General features: G+C 45.2%; 1 protein-coding gene across 1 annotated transcript in view; it reads left to right on the top strand.

Annotated features, from left to right (window-relative positions):
* Positions 1 to 21,070, top strand: part of plxnb1b (plexin b1b) — a 115,062-nt gene that overhangs the window by 44,241 nt on the left and 49,751 nt on the right. The window contains 7 exon segments of the mRNA XM_061688818.1: positions 233 to 286; positions 432 to 1,599; positions 3,903 to 4,085; positions 8,018 to 8,146; positions 8,425 to 8,525; positions 9,251 to 9,383; positions 17,135 to 17,291. Coding sequence (XP_061544802.1) covers positions 270 to 286; positions 432 to 1,599; positions 3,903 to 4,085; positions 8,018 to 8,146; positions 8,425 to 8,525; positions 9,251 to 9,383; positions 17,135 to 17,291 — 1,888 coding nt within the window. The 5' untranslated portion in view covers positions 233 to 269.

Genomic DNA, 21,070 nt, shown 5'->3' on the forward strand with positions numbered 1-21,070 from the left:
CCCAAAACACCTCAATATAATTTCAAACTCATTTTACCCTTAAAAACAATGGCTGAACGATGATTTGATTTCGACAAAATGCCCCAGGAGTGTGTGTGTACTGTTCCTGCACATGCGGCGAAGCGTCGAAGCTAAATTAAGCTCCTCTTTGACTTACGAAGATGTTGGCCACTCAGTTGACATGTATCCCTGCAACATACGTCCTTGACACCAATGACTGCTTTCCTTTTAGGAGCCATCTTGTGGCATCTTAGTGTTATAGGAAGAGTATGAAAACCGGGAATAGGTAAGTTTTTGAATGAATAGCTGATGAATAGAATAGGTTCTACAGCAAAAAACACAAATAGGTGAATTCGCAAATAGCCAGCAGTGACTGTCGGGATGTATATTCTGTTTTTAAGAGCCTGCTCTTCCTTTTTTCTTTTCATTAGATCTGCTGCCATGCCAGTGTGGGTGATATGTCATCTTCCAGTGGTCGCAGTGCGATCACTGCTATCACTTGTGCTATTAGCAACAGGCTGGGGCCTTACCTCGAAGCCTGGTTTTGTGGTACAAGGAAAGGACTCGTATTCTGCCTTATATCCGACTTTCGTACGGAATGACACAGAATTTGAGCACTTGGCCTTGCATCCTCACCCCAATGTGGGTCGAGTTTATGTTGGCGCTTGTGACAACTTGTTTCAGTTGGACAAATTGCTCCAGCCTGAGCTCCAGGATCACACTGGACCAGTCAAAGACAGCCCAGAGTGCTTGCCACCTGTAACCGAGAGTAACTGCCCTCAAGCAAGGCTCACCAGCAACCACAACAAGCTCTTGCTGATTAACCCGTACTCCATGGAACTTATTACTTGCGGCAGTGTCAACCAAGGTATCTGCCAGAAACGAAGTCTTGATTCTATCAAAAAGGTGCTGTTCTCCACTGAGACACCAGTGGATACTCAATATGTAGCAGCTAATCACCCCAATGTTAGTACTGTTGGACTCATCGTTCAGTCCCATCCGCACAGGCAGCCGGTTCTTTTTGTTGGTCGAGGCTACACAAGCAGCCACCCACCCATCGCCACACGAAACCTGGACCAGGAGCCCATCTTTTCTTATGAGGAAACTGCAAAGTTGGCTGTGGCTGGTCGCCTCTCTGAATATGACCATCATTTTGTAGCATCCTTTGCCCACCATCATCACGTGTACTTCCTCTTCTACAGGCGAGACTTGAAGTCAAAATCACGCGAGTACCGCACCTACATCTCACGTGTATGTTTGGATGACCAAGCCTATTATTCGTATGTGGAAGTGCCCCTGACATGCCATTCCCGGGCAGGGAAAAATTATAATCTCCTTCAAGCAGTCCAGCTTGGGTTCTCCAAAGATGGCACAGGGAGTCAAGGGTCTGAGATTGTTCTCGGTGTTTTTTCCACTCGGTTGGCTTCATCAAATCGACCCAGTGAGGACTCTGCCCTATGCATGTTTAACCTGGAAGATGTGGACCGCAGGATTAACTCCACCAGAGACCTGTGTTACACAAAGATGGGCAGAGTGTCCGGAACGGAGGCAGCCTACATCGAGTACGAAGTCAAATCTAAATGTGTCAACCTGCTAGAGGTGAGTTAACCCAAACAAAAAATTTAATTCAAAAGAAAGCCGTGTCTTCATGCTTTGAATTACTGAAGTGTACCCTGCCATGATTATTATTATTATTATTATTATTATTATTATTATTATTATAATACATCCAGTTTCCGTACCGCTTATCCTCACTAGGGTCGCGGGCGTGCTGGAGCCTATCGCAGCTGACTCTGGGCGAGAGGCGGGGTACACCCTGAACTGGTTGCCAGCCAATCGCAGGGCACATATAGACAAACAACCATTCGCTCTCACATTCACATCTACGGGCAATTTAAAGTCTTCAATTAACCTACCAAACCATGACCATTGGTCAGAATGAACTTGAATGACAGTATTTCTGCTTATTAAACAAGTTCCACTTGTGAAGCGCATTAAGAGCACTTTTGGGATGCCCTCAACTCCTCAAGTTTTCGTTTGAAGCGCTCCACTCGTTTGTCTTAAATGTGTTTTTAGCTAGCCTGTTGTGCCGTACATGATGCATGAAATAAGACGCTGCACAGAAGAGAAATAAAATGCAGCAGCAACACTTTTGACACTTTAGCGGTGTCAGCTTTAAAGCTTTTAAACAAACATATCAGTATGCCAACAGTTTAGAGACATAACAAAGGGCAAAACGTGAACGATAATCCCCCAACCTCCTTCGCGTTATATTTCATTTAAGACAGCCGAGCATGAAACATCGAACTGGCCAATTGTCTGCTTGTTTCATTCGTCTAAAATCATTGGAGAAACGGAAATATAAGCAGCAACCCGAATTCAATGTGACCTTACTACAGAGGCTGAGGAGTGTGATGGCCCTGTAGTTGGAACACACCCTCCTTAAAAAGGGGGACCACCACCCCAGTCTGCTAATCCAGAGGCACTGTCCCCGATGTTCACGCGATGTTGCACAGGCGTGTCAACCAGGACAGCCCGCCTCAGAGAACCCAGACTCTGCTCCCTCATGGGAAGGCGTGTCGGTGGAATTGAGGAGGTCTTCGAAGTATTCTCCCCACCACCTCACAACGTCCCGAGTCGAGGTCAGCAGCGCCCCATCCCCACTATACACAGTGTTGATGGTGCACTGCTTCCACCTCCTGAGACGCCGGATGGTGGACCAGAATTTCCTCGAAGCCGTCCGGAAGTCTTTCTCCATGGCCTCATCGAACTCCTCCCATGCCCGAGTTTTTGCTTCTGTAGCCGGGGATCGGATCGCCAAGGTCCCCGCCTTCGGCCACCGCCCAGCTCGCACTGCACCCGACCCCTATGGCCCCTCCCACAGGTGGTGAGCCCACGGGAAGGGGGACAAACCTTATATAGGGATATTCGGCTTTTTCGGGTGAAATTTCAGGATGAACCTAAAATGCACTGTAACCTTTACAGGTACAGTCGTGCTCATCATTATTGGCACCCATGAAGTTTAGGTACTAAATGTGGAATATCTCCTCAAGAAAATCTGCCTCACAGTTCTGAGGACCGTGGTTCAATCCCTGGCCCCGCCTGTGTGGAGTTTGCACGTTCTCCCCGTGCCCGCCTGGGTTTTTTCCGGGCACTCCGGTTTCCTCCCACATCCCAAAAACATGCATGAATTGGAGACTCTAAATTGCCCGTAGGCATGATTGTGAGTGCGAATGGTTGTTTGTTTGTATGTGCCCTCCGATTGGCTGGCGACCAGTTCAGGGTGTACCCCGCCTCTTGCCCGAAGATTGCGGGGATAGGCTCCAGCACGCCCGCGACCCTGGTGAGGATAATTTCCTGGTTCAGTTTTCCTTGTTCAATGCAAATTGGTATTTAAACAGACCTCTTCTTCATGCTATTTCCATTTGGATATATTGAGAGGTGTCTCGCACATGGCATGGTTCACATTTGGAACCGGGGGAGAATAGGAAATGCAAAACCAGTTTGGGGTTTTTATCGGGCAGGGCAGCTCTAACCAACACTTCCAATCTCTTCATATTGATTGGTCTCTGAGTCGGCTGAGTGCTGACTCTGATTTAGCTCTTGAAGAAGTCCGTAGCCGAGGGGTTCACATACTTTTTCCACCCTGCACTGTAAATCATTGCATGATGTGTCCCATAAATACATAAAAACATAATTGTTTGCGTGATATTAGTTTTAAGGAGACTGTGTCTATTGTTATGACTTAGATTTAAAAAATCTGCTCATTTGATGACCAGTTTATGCAGAAATTGTGTTATGGTGTTTCCAAAGGGTTCACATACTGTTTCTTGCAACAATACGTTTTATGAGCCGTCATTTCATGACGTGGCAGCAACTGACTGCCATATCCTGTCTTACAGAATACTCTCGATAGGTACCCTTGCGGCTCGGATCACACGCCCAGCCCCATGGGTAGTCGGATTGCTGTGGAAGCTGAAACCATTTTGGACAGCCCCTCTGCTCGACTCACAGCGGTTGCCGTGAGCATGAGGGCGGGCCATACAATTGCATTCTTGGGAGACTCCAAGGGAAACCTGCACAAGGTAAATCTTCACAGAGGCAACTTGCACCTTCACGTTTTCACATAAACACACGCATACACTTGTGTCTTGATGTTGAGTTCGTGTTTTACTTCCTGGAGATGCAGTTGTAATAAAAACGAAATAAATACAAACATTGCATCCATCCATTCTCTTACACTGTCAATATTTATTTCGCTCTTGGAGTCACACCCTCTATTCACCAGCCGCCACTGACTTCGTGCCGCCTATTCATTTCCCTAAAATGAATGAAGTATGTCCTGTCTGCGTGTTTGTTCGCTACGGTCACGGACGTGCTGGAGCCTATCCTAGCTATCTTCGGGTGAGAGGCGGGGTACACCCTGAACTGGTCGCCAGCCAATCGCAGTGCACATATAAACAAACAACCACTCACATTCACAACTCCGGGCAATTTGGAGTCTTCAATTAACCTACCGTGCATGTTTTTGGGATGGGGAAGGAAACCGGAGAACCCGGAGAAAAGCCACGCGGGCACGGGGAGAACATGCAAACTCCACACAGGCGGGGCCGGCGATTGAACCCCGGACCTCAGAACTGTGAGGCAGACGTTGTAAGCATTCGGCCCACCGTGCCGCCTGCACAAAGTTATTATAAATAAAGATAAAAAAGCCTGAAAATGTTTGCAAATTTTCATCGAAGCTTACCATGCTGGTGTGCTTGATGACATTGTTGACGTACTCATCATAGGCGAATTGAGGTCGCTTTCAGTAGCCCCGAGGAATTGTTGTGCTTCCTAGTTCTGAATCCGTTGTCATAGATGAACAGCTCCACACAAAAAAAAATGTTACTGTACTAAAAATAGCGCATTCCAGATTCCAGAGACTTGTTTTGTATTCCTCAGTTAAAACCACCGCCATGCTCCTCTCTCTCTCTCTCTCTCTCTCTCTCTCTCTCTCTCTCAGCGAGACATTCAACCTGGCCGCCACATAGGCACAGGAGGGAAGCCTGATGGTTGGATTTAGTCATATTGTATCTCTGCGACTCGGAAAAACGGATGTCCTATTCTCTGCCTCTATTGCGCCACAGCGCCAGTAAACAACAGCGCCCAATTCTGGAACGAACAGACTTTGTCAACGGCGGTTTTAAATGGAAACAGTTCTCGGCCGCATTGTTCAGTCTCAACGGTCCGTTTGATCCGATATCCGTTATATCGGGGTCCGTTTTATCGAGGTTCCACTGTAAACCAAAAAAGAAATTGATGGTAGCTAGATCATGTGAATCTGCTCTGGAATTATGTCAGTTCAGATTGCATTAAGCTTGATTTAGAAAAGCGCTGTTTGAACTGACCTCCCAAACGAGTACCATGAGGTCACATATGGGTAGTGGTTTTCTGGGTTCAGCGACAGTTCATGGTGCAGCACAAGGAAACAAAAGGAACGTCATGTTGCGGATGTGTTAGTAGAACATCTTTGTAGTTGGGAAGCATGAAAAATGACACATAATAGTTGCCGTAATGACAAAATGGCGACGTCTTTGCATTTCGATGAATTACACAGTATGTGACTTAGGCCTGAAAGCCATTTACACTTTGACACTGATCAGAGCGGTGATGCTTTTGGAAGACCCTTGATATATCATAAATTTCCGTATTTTTAGCACACCTGCAAACACAGGCCTCTTTGTATCATTTTGTGGCGTGTGGTTGAGCCCCCCGCCCCCACCGCCCTGTCCAAGCAACAGCCGTACAATGGCACCCATTCACATACAGTATTACGGCAAGATTACATCACTGAGAGTTTACAGACCACCCATTGCTTTGCGTGGACATCCAACAGAGCTTCACACTCTTGTCGTGCACAGCTCCAGCTGACTGGTGCATGTACTTCCGAACAGAAAGCCACATTCAGAATGATGTGGAGTTGAGTACATGACCTGACAGTCCATGATGTCTCGCTACCCCACCACCGATTCCAGTTGCTTGCACTCGTAATTAGCAAATTAAAGTGTTTCAATACTATTAACTTGTGGTGTTAAGGCCCGGCAAAGAAACTAACCCGGAGGGGAGCCCGGTCAGTCTGGCTTCTTGGTAAATGCTCACGCCATATCATGTTGTGTGATTGACTGTGATTGACAAATTAATTGTTGTGTGATTGACTGTGATTGACAAATTAATTGACTCTAAAATAAACTCTGGATTTGGCCCGCGATGTAGTTATATTTGGCCCACAAGACCGTATCAAATGTGTATTAGAGCTGGCCCGCGAGTATACAGACCCTTTCCAAAAAATGTGAATATCATGGAAAAGTTCATATTCATCCATCCATAATTCCATTCAAAAAGGAACATTTTCATAGGTTATTGATTCGGGGCCCACAATTTCAACAATTTCAAGTATTGATTGGTTTATTTTTACATAATTTGGGCTTCCAGCTCATAAAACCCACAAAATCAGGCAAATTTTGCATGCCATTAATGTTTTAAACTGAATGTAGCTTGTATGTTGGTCGTTGAATCACATTGGCCTTGGTTTGAACCAAAACAGCTCCTCACAAAGCCGTTGGCATCCAGAAAGGTTTGTATAGTATGACCTAGAATCCAAGAGTTTCTTGGTGCTGCGTTATCAACGATGATGAGCAGATCCTTTTTATGCTGTTCCATCTGCTTCTTTTTTGTCCTGTTTGGCTGTTAGGTCAAGCAGAATGGGGAATCTCTATCGAATAGCACAGGGACCGAATAGCACATATCTGGGGGTTCGATACCCCATACTCCAGTTGACCCCCCACGGGACTCCCCGAGGGACATGGTTAAACGCCTTCTCCATGTCCACAAAGCACATGTAGATTGGTTGGGTAAACTCCCAAGCAACTTTGAGGACCCTACCAAGGGTTTAGAGCCTGTCCACTGTTCTACGGCGACAACGAAAACCACACTGCTCCTGTTGAAACTGAGCTTCAACGTTGCCGTGGATCCTTCTCTTGAGAACTCCTGAATAGATCTTACCAGTGAGTCTGAGGCGTTGGATCCCCCTGTAGTTGGAACACACTCTCTGGTCCCCCTTCCGAAAAAGGTGCCGATGTCCACCCGACATTTTTTAAATGCATGTCAACCAAGACAGGCCCACAACACCCAGAGCCCTTTAAGAACTCTTATTTACACCCGGGGCCTAGTCAATGAGGAGGTTTTTAACTACCTCAGCGACCTCAACCCCAAAGACAGGAGAGCCTGACCTACCTCAGCCTAGCTATGTTCCGACCGCACATATTCAGAACATTTTCAGCCTCACACACCAGCTCGGGCTCCTTTCCTGCCAAAAAAGTGACATTCCACATGCCTAGAGCCAGCTTCTGTAGCTGGGGATCGGATGGCCAAGGTCCCCACCTTCAGCCATCGCCCAGCTCTCTATGCATCCTACCCCCTTTTTTCCCTACCCCAGGTGGTGAGCCAGTGGGAAGGAGGACCTATGTTACGTCTCTAAGCTGTGTCCGGCCAGACCTCTTGTGTGCAGGACCAGCCTCCTGGCGCTTGCAATTGAGCCCCATCTCCAGACCCAGTTCAAGATGGGGGGCCCTCGTGACCCGCGTCTGGGCAAAGAAAACAAGGCCTCAAAAATTGGCTTCATCATAGGGGGTTGCGAGCCGTGCTATGCCTGGTTCCTCACCTTGGACCTCCTAATCCTGTGTGGCCCTGCCATGCAATTTAGCTCCTATGATCACTGGGATACACAAACCAGGATAAGGTGACTTCTCAGTGTGGGGCAACAAATACACTGATAAATCTCACTCATTTCAGATTTGCTAAGGGTATTAATAATATATAGCAATGTGCTGTATACTTTATATACAAACTACCTACGTTTGTATGCTCACACATCACTTTGTCACGGTTTCGTAAAATTGATGAATGATTGTGATCAACTAGTTCTCCGCTGTCCGAGCTAGCATTAGCATTTTCTATGTTCTTTTCCATTCCTCAGGTGTTCCTGGGGCCAAATGGTGAGGTGGAGGAATACTCCATAAGTTCCATTCAGCAGAACACAGCCATCAACTCAGACCTTGTCCTGGATAAAGAGGAGCAGCATCTCTTCATCATGACCCATAACATGGTAGACATATAACTTGTTGCCATTTCCTGTGCCTTTTTTTCTGAACTTCCTTGCCTCTTTTGCAATACTACTCATAAAGAGAAAATCTATGGGAATGATGCTTTGGTTTTTGATGATCCAACTTTGTCCCTTCTAATTTGGCAGCCTGTTGTTGACCTGTCCTAATCACTTTTCCATTTGTATTGTTCTGGGTCAAATTAGGTCTTTCATTCTGTTTCAAGAGAGCTTATTATGGAAGATTTGCATAGCTGAACTTAGAAGTGTTGTCATGGTTCCAGCTGCAGAAGAGGCCGGTAGCTGAATGCAAGCAGAACCCCGACTGTCACTCCTGCCTGCAGGCCCATGATCCTTACTGTGGCTGGTGTGTCCTAGAGGGAAGGTGAGATGCACTCCAGGAGACTTGTATGACGGAATTAAAACAGTTCATTGACCAAGTACAGTGTTCCTTTACAAATGAGTATTCTCTGGCATAATCTGTTTTTATTTTGTCCACGACAATGACAAAAATGTCGGTGTTCTTCAGACTTTCAGGACAGTTTCTCTTTGTCAGAACAATAGGCTTCTGATTTAGAAAGACATAATTGAATTCAATTTTCTTTATCTACATGGTGATCACACTCCCTGGTGGTGATGACGATGTTTTTTTTTTTTCCATTGTGAGCAATTTGAATGTTTCAGCTGGTTTTCCTCATTGCTTATCAGAGATTGTGCACAGTGATTACATACAGTAATCTGTGTAGATATTTATTTTTATAGTAAGAATAATACAGGCGGCACGGTGGACGACTGGTTAGAGCGTCTGCCTCACAGTTCTGAGGACTGGGGTTCAAATCCCGGCCCCGCCTGTGTGGAGTTTGCATGATCTCCCTGTGCCTGCGTGGGTTTTCCCCGGGCACTCCGGTTTCCTCCCACATCCCAAAAACATGCATGCTAGGTTAATTGAAAGTGACCTCTGAAAACAAAATTAGATGAACAATATGTACAGTATGTATTAATTCAGTATACTTTACAGTGGAGTTGTGCAGACAAAACCGATGCTTTTAGGATCGCATATTTGACAGTGTTGACAACAAATTAAAAACAGTCTTGGCGTTTTCTATGCAGATGTGTTTTGCAGTCAGAGTGTCCTCGTGGGGACCACCCCGGCCAGTGGCTTTGGAGCTTTGACATGGAACAGCAGTGCCTGGCTGTCCAAGAACTCAACCCATCAAACATCAGCAGGGGAGAAAGCAGGACAGTAAGTGCAGATTAAAATATATAATACGCCTAATATATATATTAAAAAAAAAAAAATAAAAAAAAAAAGCTCAGAATTTACTTAAAAATTCAATGTCTCAACAATTTTAAAAGTAATAAACTTGTGGGAATACATTTATAATTTTACAATTATAAAGTCATGAGATCATGAGAGTAATTTGTTTTTAAAATTTAACAACAGTTCTGTTTTGATGGAACAAACCCAAAAAGAAGCCAAGGAGAAGAATCAGTGGAGTTCTGTCTTTGGAACAGAGACAAACTCCTCAGAGGCCTATTTTCTTTCTTGTAAAATTACACAATTGGTTTATTATTACTACCCTAGATTTTCTTTTGTCAAATTACAATTTGTCCCTATTACTATTAGTGAACCTTCATTCTTGTAAAAAAAAAACAAAAACAAAAAAAAAAAAACAAATATGGAAATATTTTGACCTTATTCCATGGTCTCCAGAGTATCATCATTGGTCCTAATACTCTTTGTGTATGACAAGGTCACATCAATGTCGTTTAGCAAGGAAACCCACCTCTTGCATGTACTTGAATTGTATATGCAGTACAGTGCCGTTATGTCTTTCTAAAAAAATATATATATACAGCCCCAATTCCAATTAAGTTGGGACGTTGTGTTAAACATAAATAAAAAGAGAATACAATGATTTGCAAATCATGTTCAACCTATATTTAATTGCATACACTACAAATACAAGATATTTAATGTTCAAACTGATAAAATTGATTGTTTTTAGAAAATAACCATTAAATTAGAATTTTATGGCTGCAGCAGGTTCCAAAAAAGCTGGGACAGGGTCATGTTTACCACTGTGTTACATCACCTTTTCTTTTAACAACATTCAATAAACGTTTGGGAACTGAAGACACTCATTGTTGAAGCTTTGGAGGTGGAATTCTTTCCCATTCTTGCTCAATGTACAGCTTCAGCTGTTCAACAGTCCGGGGTCTCCGTTGTCGTATTTTACGCTTCATAATGCGCCACACATTTTCAATGGGAGACAGGTCCGGACTGCAGGCAGGCCGGTCGAGTACACGCACTCTTTTACTGTTGTTGTAACACGTGCAGAATGTGGTTTGGCATTGTCTCGCTGAAATAAGCAGGGGCGTCCATGAAAAAGACGTTGCTTGGATGGCAGCATATGTTTCTCCAAAACCTGTATGTACCTTTCAGCATGAATGTTGCATTCACAGATATGTAAGTTACCCATACCATTGGCACTAACACAGCCCCATACCATTACAGAGGCTGGCTTTTGAACTTTGCGTCCATAACAGTCCGGATGGTTCTTTTCCTCTTTGGCCCGGAGGACACGACGTCCACAATTTCCAAAAACAATTTGAAATGTGGCGGCACGGTGGATGACTGGTTAGAGCGTCTGGCTCACAGTTCTGAGGACTGGGGTTCAATCCCCCGCCCCGCCTGTGTGGAGTTTGCATGTTCTCCCCATGCCTGTGTGGGTTTCCTCCCACATCCCAAAAACATGTGTGGTAGGTTGATTGAAGACTCTAAATTGCCCGTAGGTGTGAATGTGAGTGCGGATGGTTGTTTGTTTAAATGTGCCCTGCGATTGGCTGGCAACCAGTTCAGGGTGTACCTTGCCTCCTGCCCGAAGATAGCTGGGATAGGCTCCAGCACGCCCTCGACCCTAGTGAGGAGAAGCGGCTCAGAAAATGGATGGATGGATATTTGAAATGTGGACTTGTTGGACCGCAGAACACTTTTCCACCTTGCATCAGTCCATCTTAGATAAGCACGGGCCCAGAGAAGCGGCGGCGTTTCTGGGTGTTGTTGATAAATGGCTTTTGCTTTGCATAGTAGAGTTTCAACTTTGAATGTTGGGACTATGGCAGGAAAATCTCAGGAGTTGCTTGACATGATGATTAGGAGAAAGGTTTATTCATCGCGTGTCCAGGAGAGCAGGTGGAAAGGCAGTAAGGCTAGAGGTGGTGCATGACTAGCCGCTCGAAGCGCTTCATCAGGATGGGAGCGAGCGCTACCGGACGCTAGTCATTGAGGCAGGAGGGAGAGGACTTCTTCGGGACCGGCATGATGGTGGTGGCTTTGAAGCACGTGGGGCAGCAGCAGCCGGTTGTCGGAGCGTAATTGCGTCGGAGACGCTGGGGATGCCGGATGAGCTGCCAGGAATCCTTTGCGTCTGTGACACCAGTGTTGCCAGCACTGAAAAAAAGACTCCTTTGAATTTAAGTTGAACATTTACATCGGTCGCACATGACTAAAATGATTATTATTTGGGTTTTTTTTGGAGAAGAGGGGTAAATGATGTCATTTTAACACAATTTAATCACGTGCAACAAATCGGCCCTGGCTGTCCTCAGGCCCTCCTCATCCCCAGATCTAAAAGCCCTGTTGCGGACCTTCTGTAGTCGGTAGACCTCCCCCGACAGCCATGGCTTCCGATTAGCACGGACGGTGATGGACTTCGTGATGGTGACATCATCCATGCACTTGCTGATGTAGACAGTAAGTCTCTGTGTACTCTTGAAGGTCTGTGATGGCGTTGCAGGTGGCACCCTGTTTGAACATGGTCCAGTCTGTGGTGGCATAACAGTCTTGAAGTGCCTTCTGGCCACACTTGTACCTGTTTCCTAACTGGTTGGGAGACTTTAACCAATGGTCTGTAAGCTGGCGTTAGCATAACAGTGACATGGTCCGAGGCGCCAATGTGGGGGAGTGGGAGGGCTTTGTCGGCCCTTCTCAGGGGGGTAAAAACATTGTCCAGAGTGTTATTTCCCCGTGTTGGAAAGTAAATGTTTGAGTAGAGTTTTGGAAACACAGCTTCTCTCGCTCACTCTCGTAAAGTGCAGACGCTTTTTTGCTCGCTCGACTTGCTTCGCCTCTGTTGACATATTTTCTTGCTGATAAGCTTGTTTTGCTTCTAAAAAAAAAAAAATAGAAGCAGCGACTCCTCCAGCCTTGGGAGTGCTGATTGGACTTGTTTCCTGAAATTGATCCGTTGATAATGCGCAATACCTGAACAATTAGTATGCCTATGGGCAGATCTGGCTTTGGTAGACCTGAATGGATCCGGTCCAATAGAGTGCCTGCAAAGACAATCTCAAAAACGGATCGGGGGCACACGCATCCTCATATATACCTGACCTAATTTGATTGACTTTCCAGCATTTGCGTCTGTGTCAACACGAGGTCATGTCAATAACGAGCGAAGGGTTTCGAGTAGTCTGGCAATTGAAGGACTTTCTTCCGTTGGATAAAATCCGTGTCAGCGTTTTTTTGTCCAAGGGATGCCAATGACACGGTCAGTTAAGCATAATTACTGATCCAGGACGTGCAATAATTTGTCAAAAATAACATCTGTACCATTATTAGATTTTTCCTCTGAAGTGTGGGGGTTTGAAATTTTGAAATTTTGTTTTTCAGGCGACAGTTAAAATGTATCTCTGCTGACCGTATGCCAGTATCAGCTCAGAATTTTAGTAAGGCCCGTGTGTGCCTTTTTCAACCATAAACATTCTATTGTCTACAAGTCTTGTACTTCGTGTAATTTGTAATAGACATACTGTTTGTAGACAGCCACTATATCATACCATGTTGACCTAATGACAAATGTGCACATTTTAGTCTATATCGTTTCATGTGTCAACCCAAATAGGTGAATGTTCCATAATGAGTTCAAAATGATACACATTGTGTTTGTAGAACAATCATCATATGTATCACTGTAATAATGCTAATATCGGTGCTGTGTTTGCAGCCTGTTGAATTGGCCGTTGAGTTTTCAGACCGCCTTAAATTTTTCTCTCTTTGTTATATTGCAGCCATTTGTTAAAATCATCCATCCATCCGTCCATTTTCTGAGCCGCTTCTCCTCACTAGGGTCGCGGGCGTGCCGGAGCCTATCCCAGCTGTCATCGGGCAGGAGGCGGGGTACACCCTGAACTGGTTGCCAGCCCATCGCAGGGCACATACAAACAAACAACCATCCGCACTCACATTCACACCTACGGGCAATTTAGAGTCTCCAATTAATGCATGTTTTTAGGATGTGGGAGGAAACCGGAGTGCCCGGAGAAAACCCACGCGGCTCACGGGGAGAACATGCAAACTCCACACAGGCGGGGCCGGGGATTGAACCCTGGTCCTCAGAACTGTGAGGCTGACGCTCTAACCAGTCGGCCCCCTTGTTAAAATCATTTAAGTTAATTTTTGTTCCTCATTAATGTACACACAGCACCCCATATTGACAGAAAAACAACGTAATTTCTTCTGATCATCCTTGAGATGGTTCTACACCTTCACTGGAGTCCAGCTGTGTTTGATTATACTGATTGGACTTTACTAGGAATGCCACACCCCTGTCTATATAAGACCTTACAGCTCACAGTCCGTGTCAGAGCAAATGAGAATCAGGAGGTCAAAGGAACTGCCTGAAGAGCTCAGAGACAGAATTGTGGCAAGGCACAGATCTGGCCAAGGTAACAAAAACATTTCTGCTGCATTTAAGGTTCCTAAGAGCACAGTGGCCTCCATCATCATTAAATGGAAGACGTTTGGGACGAGCAGAACCCTTCCTAGAGCTGGCCGTCCGGCCAAACTGAGGAATCGGGGGAGAAGAGCCTTGGTAAGAGAGGTAAAGAAGAACCCAAAGATCACTGTGGCTGAGCTCCAGAGATGCAGTCGGGAGATGGGAGAAAGTTCTACAAAGTCAACCGTCACTGCAGCCCCCCACCAGTCGGGGCTTTATGGCAGAGTGGCCCGACGGAAGCCTCTCCTCAGTGCAAGACACATGAAAGCCCGCATGGAGTTTGCTAAATAAAAAAAAACACCTGAAGGACTCCTAGAAATAAAAATCTCTGGTCTGATGAGACCAAGATAGAAATTGTTGGCCTTAATTCTAAGCGCCATGTGTGGAGAAAACCAGGCACTGCTCATCACCTGTCCAATACGGTCCCTACAGTGAAGCATGGTGGTGGCAGCATCATGCTGTGGAGATGTTTTTCAGCTCCAGGGACAGGACGACGGGTTGCAATCGAAGGTAAGATGAATGCGGCAAAGTACATGGATATCCTGGACGAAAACCTTCTCCAGAGTGCTCAGAACCTCAGACTGGGTCGAAGGTTCACCTTTAAAAAAGACAATGTCCCTAAGGACACAGCTAAAATACCGAAGGAGTGGCTTCAGAACAACTCCGTGACTGTTCTTGAATGGCCCAGCCAGAGCCCTGACTTAAACCCAATTGAGCATCTCTGGAAAGACCTGAAAATGGCTGCCCACCAACGTACACCATCCAACCTGACAGAACTGGAGAGGATCTGCGAGGAGGAATGGCAGAGGATCCCCAAATCCAGTTGTGAAAAATTTGTTGCATCATTCCCCAAAAGACTCCAGGCTGTGTTACCTCCAAAGGATGCTTGCACTAAATACTAAGCAAAGGGTCTGAATACTGATGGCTGTGTGATATTTCAGTTTTTCTTTTTGAATAAATTTGCAAAAATGTCAACAATTCCGTTTTTTTCTGTCAATATGGGGTGCTGTGTGTACATTAATGTGGAAGAAAATGAACTCAAATGATTTTTAGCAAATGGCTGCAATATAAAAAAACAAGAGTAAAACACTGATAATTATCTCAATCTAATAATGTAATCCAATCAATATCATTATTTTGTGTGAACGTGGAGTTGTACGATAAGATTTTGAGCAGGCTCCTTTTCTCCTTTATTTCCCCAACGGGATCGACTTTATCAGTAGGCTACTCCCGTTCAGGTCTCAAGGCCTCATTCTCACTACTTCATGAAAACAAAACAAAGCTGAAGGACAGTGGAATTAACGAGAATTTGGATTTATCGAGTACCAAAAAATAACAAAACCTTTATTTCAAATTTTCAATCATCAATCAAAAATATGCATTTTTAATTCTTTTTCGCAGACCAAATAGCCACAAGTGAATAGTTTCTCGAAAGCTTGACAAATTACAATTCGTTTTACATTTCGGATGATTCCTCGATCACCTTAAGTCCCAGATCAAACATCTCCGCGGGGAATAGATCCTCAGACAATTACAAGTCATAATTCAACATTTCAGGTACTTCAATTTTCAATGTATCTTTGTCATCCCTCGTCGTTTGTTGTCATGACAACAAAAACAAACCGCAACAAAAACAACAAGCGAAGCAGTGTTACCAGTGCCAAGCGCCTTGTCATTACAGAAAAATAACAAAAAGAAACAGCAATGATGAATGCACGTGTGTCTGCATATCGCCACTTAAGCGCCGCTCTGTCTTTGGGGCAGGCGAGAGTCAGCCAGAGGTCGGACGACCTGGGTCCCCCACCATCGCTCACCACCATGAGTGCAAAAAGCCGGACAGTCTCTGATCCAATGTCTATCCGATGTCCCTTCTTTCCACAATGGAAGCATCTTCTGCACCCTCCGCATCCCCTCCCATGTTCAGCGCCCAGCCTCAACCTCCTCAAATCTGGTTCAGCGGCGCTTTGCTGTCCATGAGGCCGTCATCGAGTGCATCCCGCAAGGCTTGGGGAGGGAGGTGGCTGCTCTCGTCGTGACACCGCTGCAGGCTGCGTGAGAAGAGAGGGGGAGGGGGGCTGCAGAAGTGCTCCGTGTGGTTGGGCGAGCTGTGGGTCGCAGGAGGCGGTTGCGTTGTTGGTCTTGTTCCAGATTGCACGCTCCTTGATCTTTGTCAAAAGGTGATTGATTTGGGGAGGCCACTGTGGAACCCAGCTCGCAACCACAACCTGACATCCTCCCCTTGGCCAACTCGGACAGATTAGACCGCAGGCAGTAACTTGCCCTTCTTTTTTTTGCCACTAAGCTTCTGTCCCTATTCGCATCTAAACCTAACAGTCAACCACATATGCAGACATTTAGCATTTTTCTCAATTTCTTCAAAAGCCAGAACTTTCATTATTTTGTTTTTGTTCTCCAAATGACTTTTTGCTTCCTCCGACCTTTCCTTCAGTCGCTGCAACTGCCGCCACTGGGAAACCATATTTAGTTTTCCACTTCTCCTCACACGCTACAGATTTTTCCCTCGTATGGGTCATGACAGGTGACGTACACACCAGTCATTCTTTTTTGCTCTTCCCACCTCCCATTTTCCAATACCCGTGAGAAGCGCTTCTCTTTGTTCACAATATTCGAATTCGAATGAAATATAGGCACGCCAGGACCATACCTGCAGTGAAGCACTGTGGTGGCAGCATCATGGTTTGGAGCTGTTTTTCTTCAGCTGGAACTAAGGATGGACGATGGAAGAAAAGTTGTGAAGTGATTTATCCGGGTTTCATTTGTTTTGACCACAAATGCCTGGCATTTGAACACGGTTGAGGAGACTTTTCATTTCCACTGTATCTAATAGGAACCTCTCAAGAATGCACAACAGTTCAGGCTGCCAAAAAGGTGAAATTCCACATCCCTAGAGCCAACTTCTGGAGACCACGGGTGTAAGGTCCCCACCTTTATCATCCAATTATATTGTCCCTGCTGCAGGAATATCGAATGCAATGTTTCCAGCATTATCAATTTGACAGTGAACAAGCCGGCCAGTTCAGTGATTGAGCGGGCAACGTCATCAATTGTGGCCATTTATTGCGACTTTCAATCAGCGCAGGCTGTTATTGGAAAGTTATTTGTATTTCAAATGGTCGGAAATTGTTGCGATTTTACATAAATGGATGGCGAAATGGGATATTTCAAAAGTGATAAATCTCTGATCTCTCCATAGGTCTCTTTATCAGTTCCAGGGCTTCCAGTGTTAGAAAAGGGGGAGTCCTTCTCCTGTTTCTTCCAAGGGCTCCACAGCCCTGCCGCAGTCACTGGAAGTGGTGTCACCTGTCATTCTCCACACACCAGCCAAGTGCCTATAGTCCCTCCGGGACAGGGTGAGTTTTTGGGGCGTGTGTAAAATAAAGCGTAAACCTTTCTATTGGAATTTGCATTTGTAATTAAAGCAGATGAAGCTTGTGTTGAATTATTGGTTTGAACTGTTGATCTATTTCATGTTTTCCTGTAAGACTTGGACTTTCCCGACTTGGGTGTAATCCGTAGTCTGAAAGCATGCAGCTCCATGATTCGATGTCTTCTCGTAACTCTGCTACGCTTTGACGCGAGCTGCGGTTCTCAAAGGCGAGCATCGTTTAGCGTGCGTCAGTGGGGAGAAGACGTATTTGACACACCGCTGATTCTGCAAGCTTTGCCATGTCCAAAAAAAGGGAGAGATCTGTGATTTTCATCGGAGGTACATGGCAACTGCGAGACAAAATCGAAAAAAGAAATGCAGAAAATCACATCGTATGATTTTTCAGTCTTACGTTTTTATTTTAATGCGTGAAATAAGTATTTGACCACCTATCAACGTAAGCCACATTAACAAAGAAATTGTTGAATTAGTTTGCAGCTAGAGACATGTCAGTGATGTGTGCTTACTAGACTGGTAGTGGTTAGGATATTGAAGCCTCCAATATCTTGTTTTCAAATCCCTATTTTGTTAATCATAGATTTTAAAACTTTCCACGTCTTCTTAATATTGTTTTTGTTGTTGACCACAAACTTATTATAGTATTCCATTTTGCATGACCTTAGTTAGCTTGTTTTCGTATGCTTTATATTTTTGTTCAGATACCGTGGTTCTTTTCTTCAAAAATTCTGAATAGAATGAGTTTTTCTTATTTGCCAGCAATCAATATTCCCTTCGTTAACCACGGTTTCTCAGGATATTTTTGGATCACCATTTTCTTAACTTGAGGGAAATGATGAATTCTATTGTGTGTTGAAATGATTCATGCGCTTCCTTTACATCTTCAGACGTCCTGGATTTTGGCTATTTCGACCTCCATAGAGTGACTCTCACATGGATTTAGTACGTGTCCATTTCATTTCAAAAAACACCGTGGTTTTGTCGTACGAGTGTCCCGAAAAGGCCCATCTGACAGCTGCTTCTATTTGACCCAGTTTTGTATCTGCTTTGTCCATATTTGGCTAAGACCGCCCCCTTTCCTCTGATTGGTTGCCTCTGTGGAGAAGACTCACTTGTGAGAGCGCACGTTTGTTAAGTTGATAGGGCTGGCTCAGGAGGAGAGAGGTCGCCGGAGATCTTTGCCAGTGACGTAGATATATTCACGAAGTTCGAATGACCTCGAATGATTTCAGGCCTCTTGGCAGAAAAACATCTGAAACTCAAGAATGCGCGGACAATTTTAATTAATATTTCAACTGTTTACTGAGGCACTCGAGAGACTATTACATACCAAATACTCGAAAAAGTTGGTTTGGCAAAATATGTCCCCTTGAACATACTGTATACTTTGGGTCCAGTCTTGAGTCTGCAGATCTTCTCTGAAATAAATTAAAGCACTTTCGGTTTTTTTTGTCTAGTTGGGTTCGGCTGCCAGTTGACCGTCCCTGCTCTCTTTACTTAAGGAGACCTCTAGACCCATACTGTGATGAAGACAATTGTATGATGAGACAGGACAAAGAAAATAAGAAACATTTATGCTGTTCCCCCCGACCACTTGTTTTGGAAAAGCCTGTATGTGTGTTCTCACTTGTCAAGGGTGTGGGTTGCTCATGGGTTTTATTAACTTTCTCCCGTGTTATCTCAATGTACAGTGGATACGGAAAGTATTCAGACCCCCTTACATTTTTCACTCTTTGTTATATTGCAGCCATTTGCTAAAATAGTTTTAAGTTCATTTTTTTCCTCATTAATGTACACATAGCACCCCATATTGACTTCTTCTTTTCCTTTTGGCTTGTCCTGTTAGGGGTCACCCCAGCGTGTCATCCTTTTCCATGTCAGCCTATCACTTTGGTCTTCCTCCAGCTTTCTTGCCTGGCAGCTCCATCCTCCTCATCCTTCTACAAACATACTCACTATCTCTCCTCTGGACGTGTCCAAGCCATCAAAGTCTGCTCTCTCTAACTTTGTCTCCAAAACATCGAACCTTGGCCGTCCCTCTGATGTGCTCATTTCTAATTTTATCACTCCGAGAGCGAACCTCAACATCTTTATTTCCGCTACCTCCAGCTTTGCTTCCTGTTGTCTTTTCAGTGCCACTGTCTCTAATCCGTCCATCATGGCTGGCCTCACCACTGTTTTATAAACTTTGCCCTTCATCCTAGCAGAGACTCTTCTATCACATAACACACCTGACACCTTCCTCCACCCGTTTCTTCACTTCCTGACCACACTCCCCATTGCTCTGGACTGTTGACCCCAAGTATTTGAAGACCTCCACCCTTGCTATCTCTTCTCCCTGTAGCCTCACTCTTCTCCCTCAACCCCCATCATTCATCCGCATATATTATGTCTTACTTCGGCTAATCTTCATTCCTCTGCTTTCCAGTGCATGCCTCCACCTTTCTAACTGTTCCTCCGCCTGCTCCCTGCTTTCACTGCAGATCACAATGTCATCTGCAAACATCATGGTCCACGGGGATTCCAATCTAACCTCATCTGTCAGCCTATCCATCACCACTGCAAACAGGAAGGGGCTCAGGGCTGATCCCTGATGCAGTCCCACCTCCACCTTAAACTCCTCTGTCACACCTACAGCACACCCTTGTTCTTAAAAATGGGCACCAGCAACACTCCTCCATTCCTCAGGCATCTTCTCACCCACTGGAGCTACGTTGAACAAGCTGGTCAAAAACTCCACAGCCACCTCTCCGAGCTGCTTCCATACCTCCACAAGAATGTCATAAGGACCAACAGCCTTTCCATTTTTCATCCTCTTTAATGCCTTTCAAACTTCCCCCTGACTAATCATTGCCACTTCCTGGTCCACCACACTTGCCTCTTCTACTCTTCCTTTTCTCTCATTTTCCTCATTCATCAACTCCTCAAAGTATTCTTTCCATCTGTCCAGCACACTGCTGGCACCAGTCAACATATTTCCATCTCTATCCTTAATCACCCTAACCTGCTGCACATCCTTCCCATCTCTATCCCTCTGTCTGGCCAACCTGTATAAATCCTTTTCTCCTTCTTTAGTGTCCAACCTGCCATACATGTCATCATATGCCTCTTGTTTTGCCTTTGCCACCTCTACCTTTGCCCTGTGTCGCATCTCAATGTATTCCTTTCGCCTCTCCTCGGTCCTCTCAGTGTCCCACTTCTTCTTAGCTAACCTCTTTCCTTGTATGATTTCCTGTACATTGAGGTTCCACCACCAAGTCTCCGTCTCTCCTTTCCTGCCATAAGACACACCAAGTACTCTCCTGCCTGCCTCTCTGATCACCTTGGCTGTAGTGGTCCAGTCTTCTGGAAGCTCCTCCTGTCCACCGAGAGCCTGTCTCACCTCTTCCTCTCACCTCTTCCCGAAAAGCTGGAAGCCGAGACAGGACGAGTGTTCGTCCTGTCTCAGCTTCCACCACATGGTTCTCTGCTCTGCCGTTGTCTTCCTAATCTTCCTCCCCACCACCAAAGTCCTCTGACACACCACCATCCTATGCTCGCTAGCCACACTTTCCCCTACCACTACCTTACTGTCTGTAACCTCCTTCAGATTACATCGTCTGCACAAAATGTAATCCACCTACGTGCTTCTACCTCCGCTCTTGTAGGTCACCCTATGTTCCTGCCTCTTCTGGAAGAAAGTGTTCACTACAGCCATTTCCATCCTTTTTGCAAAGTCTACCACCATCTGTCCCTCCAAGTTCC

Source organism: Phycodurus eques, chromosome 10, assembly GCF_024500275.1.
Source record: "Phycodurus eques isolate BA_2022a chromosome 10, UOR_Pequ_1.1, whole genome shotgun sequence".
NCBI lineage: Eukaryota > Metazoa > Chordata > Actinopteri > Syngnathiformes > Syngnathidae > Phycodurus > Phycodurus eques.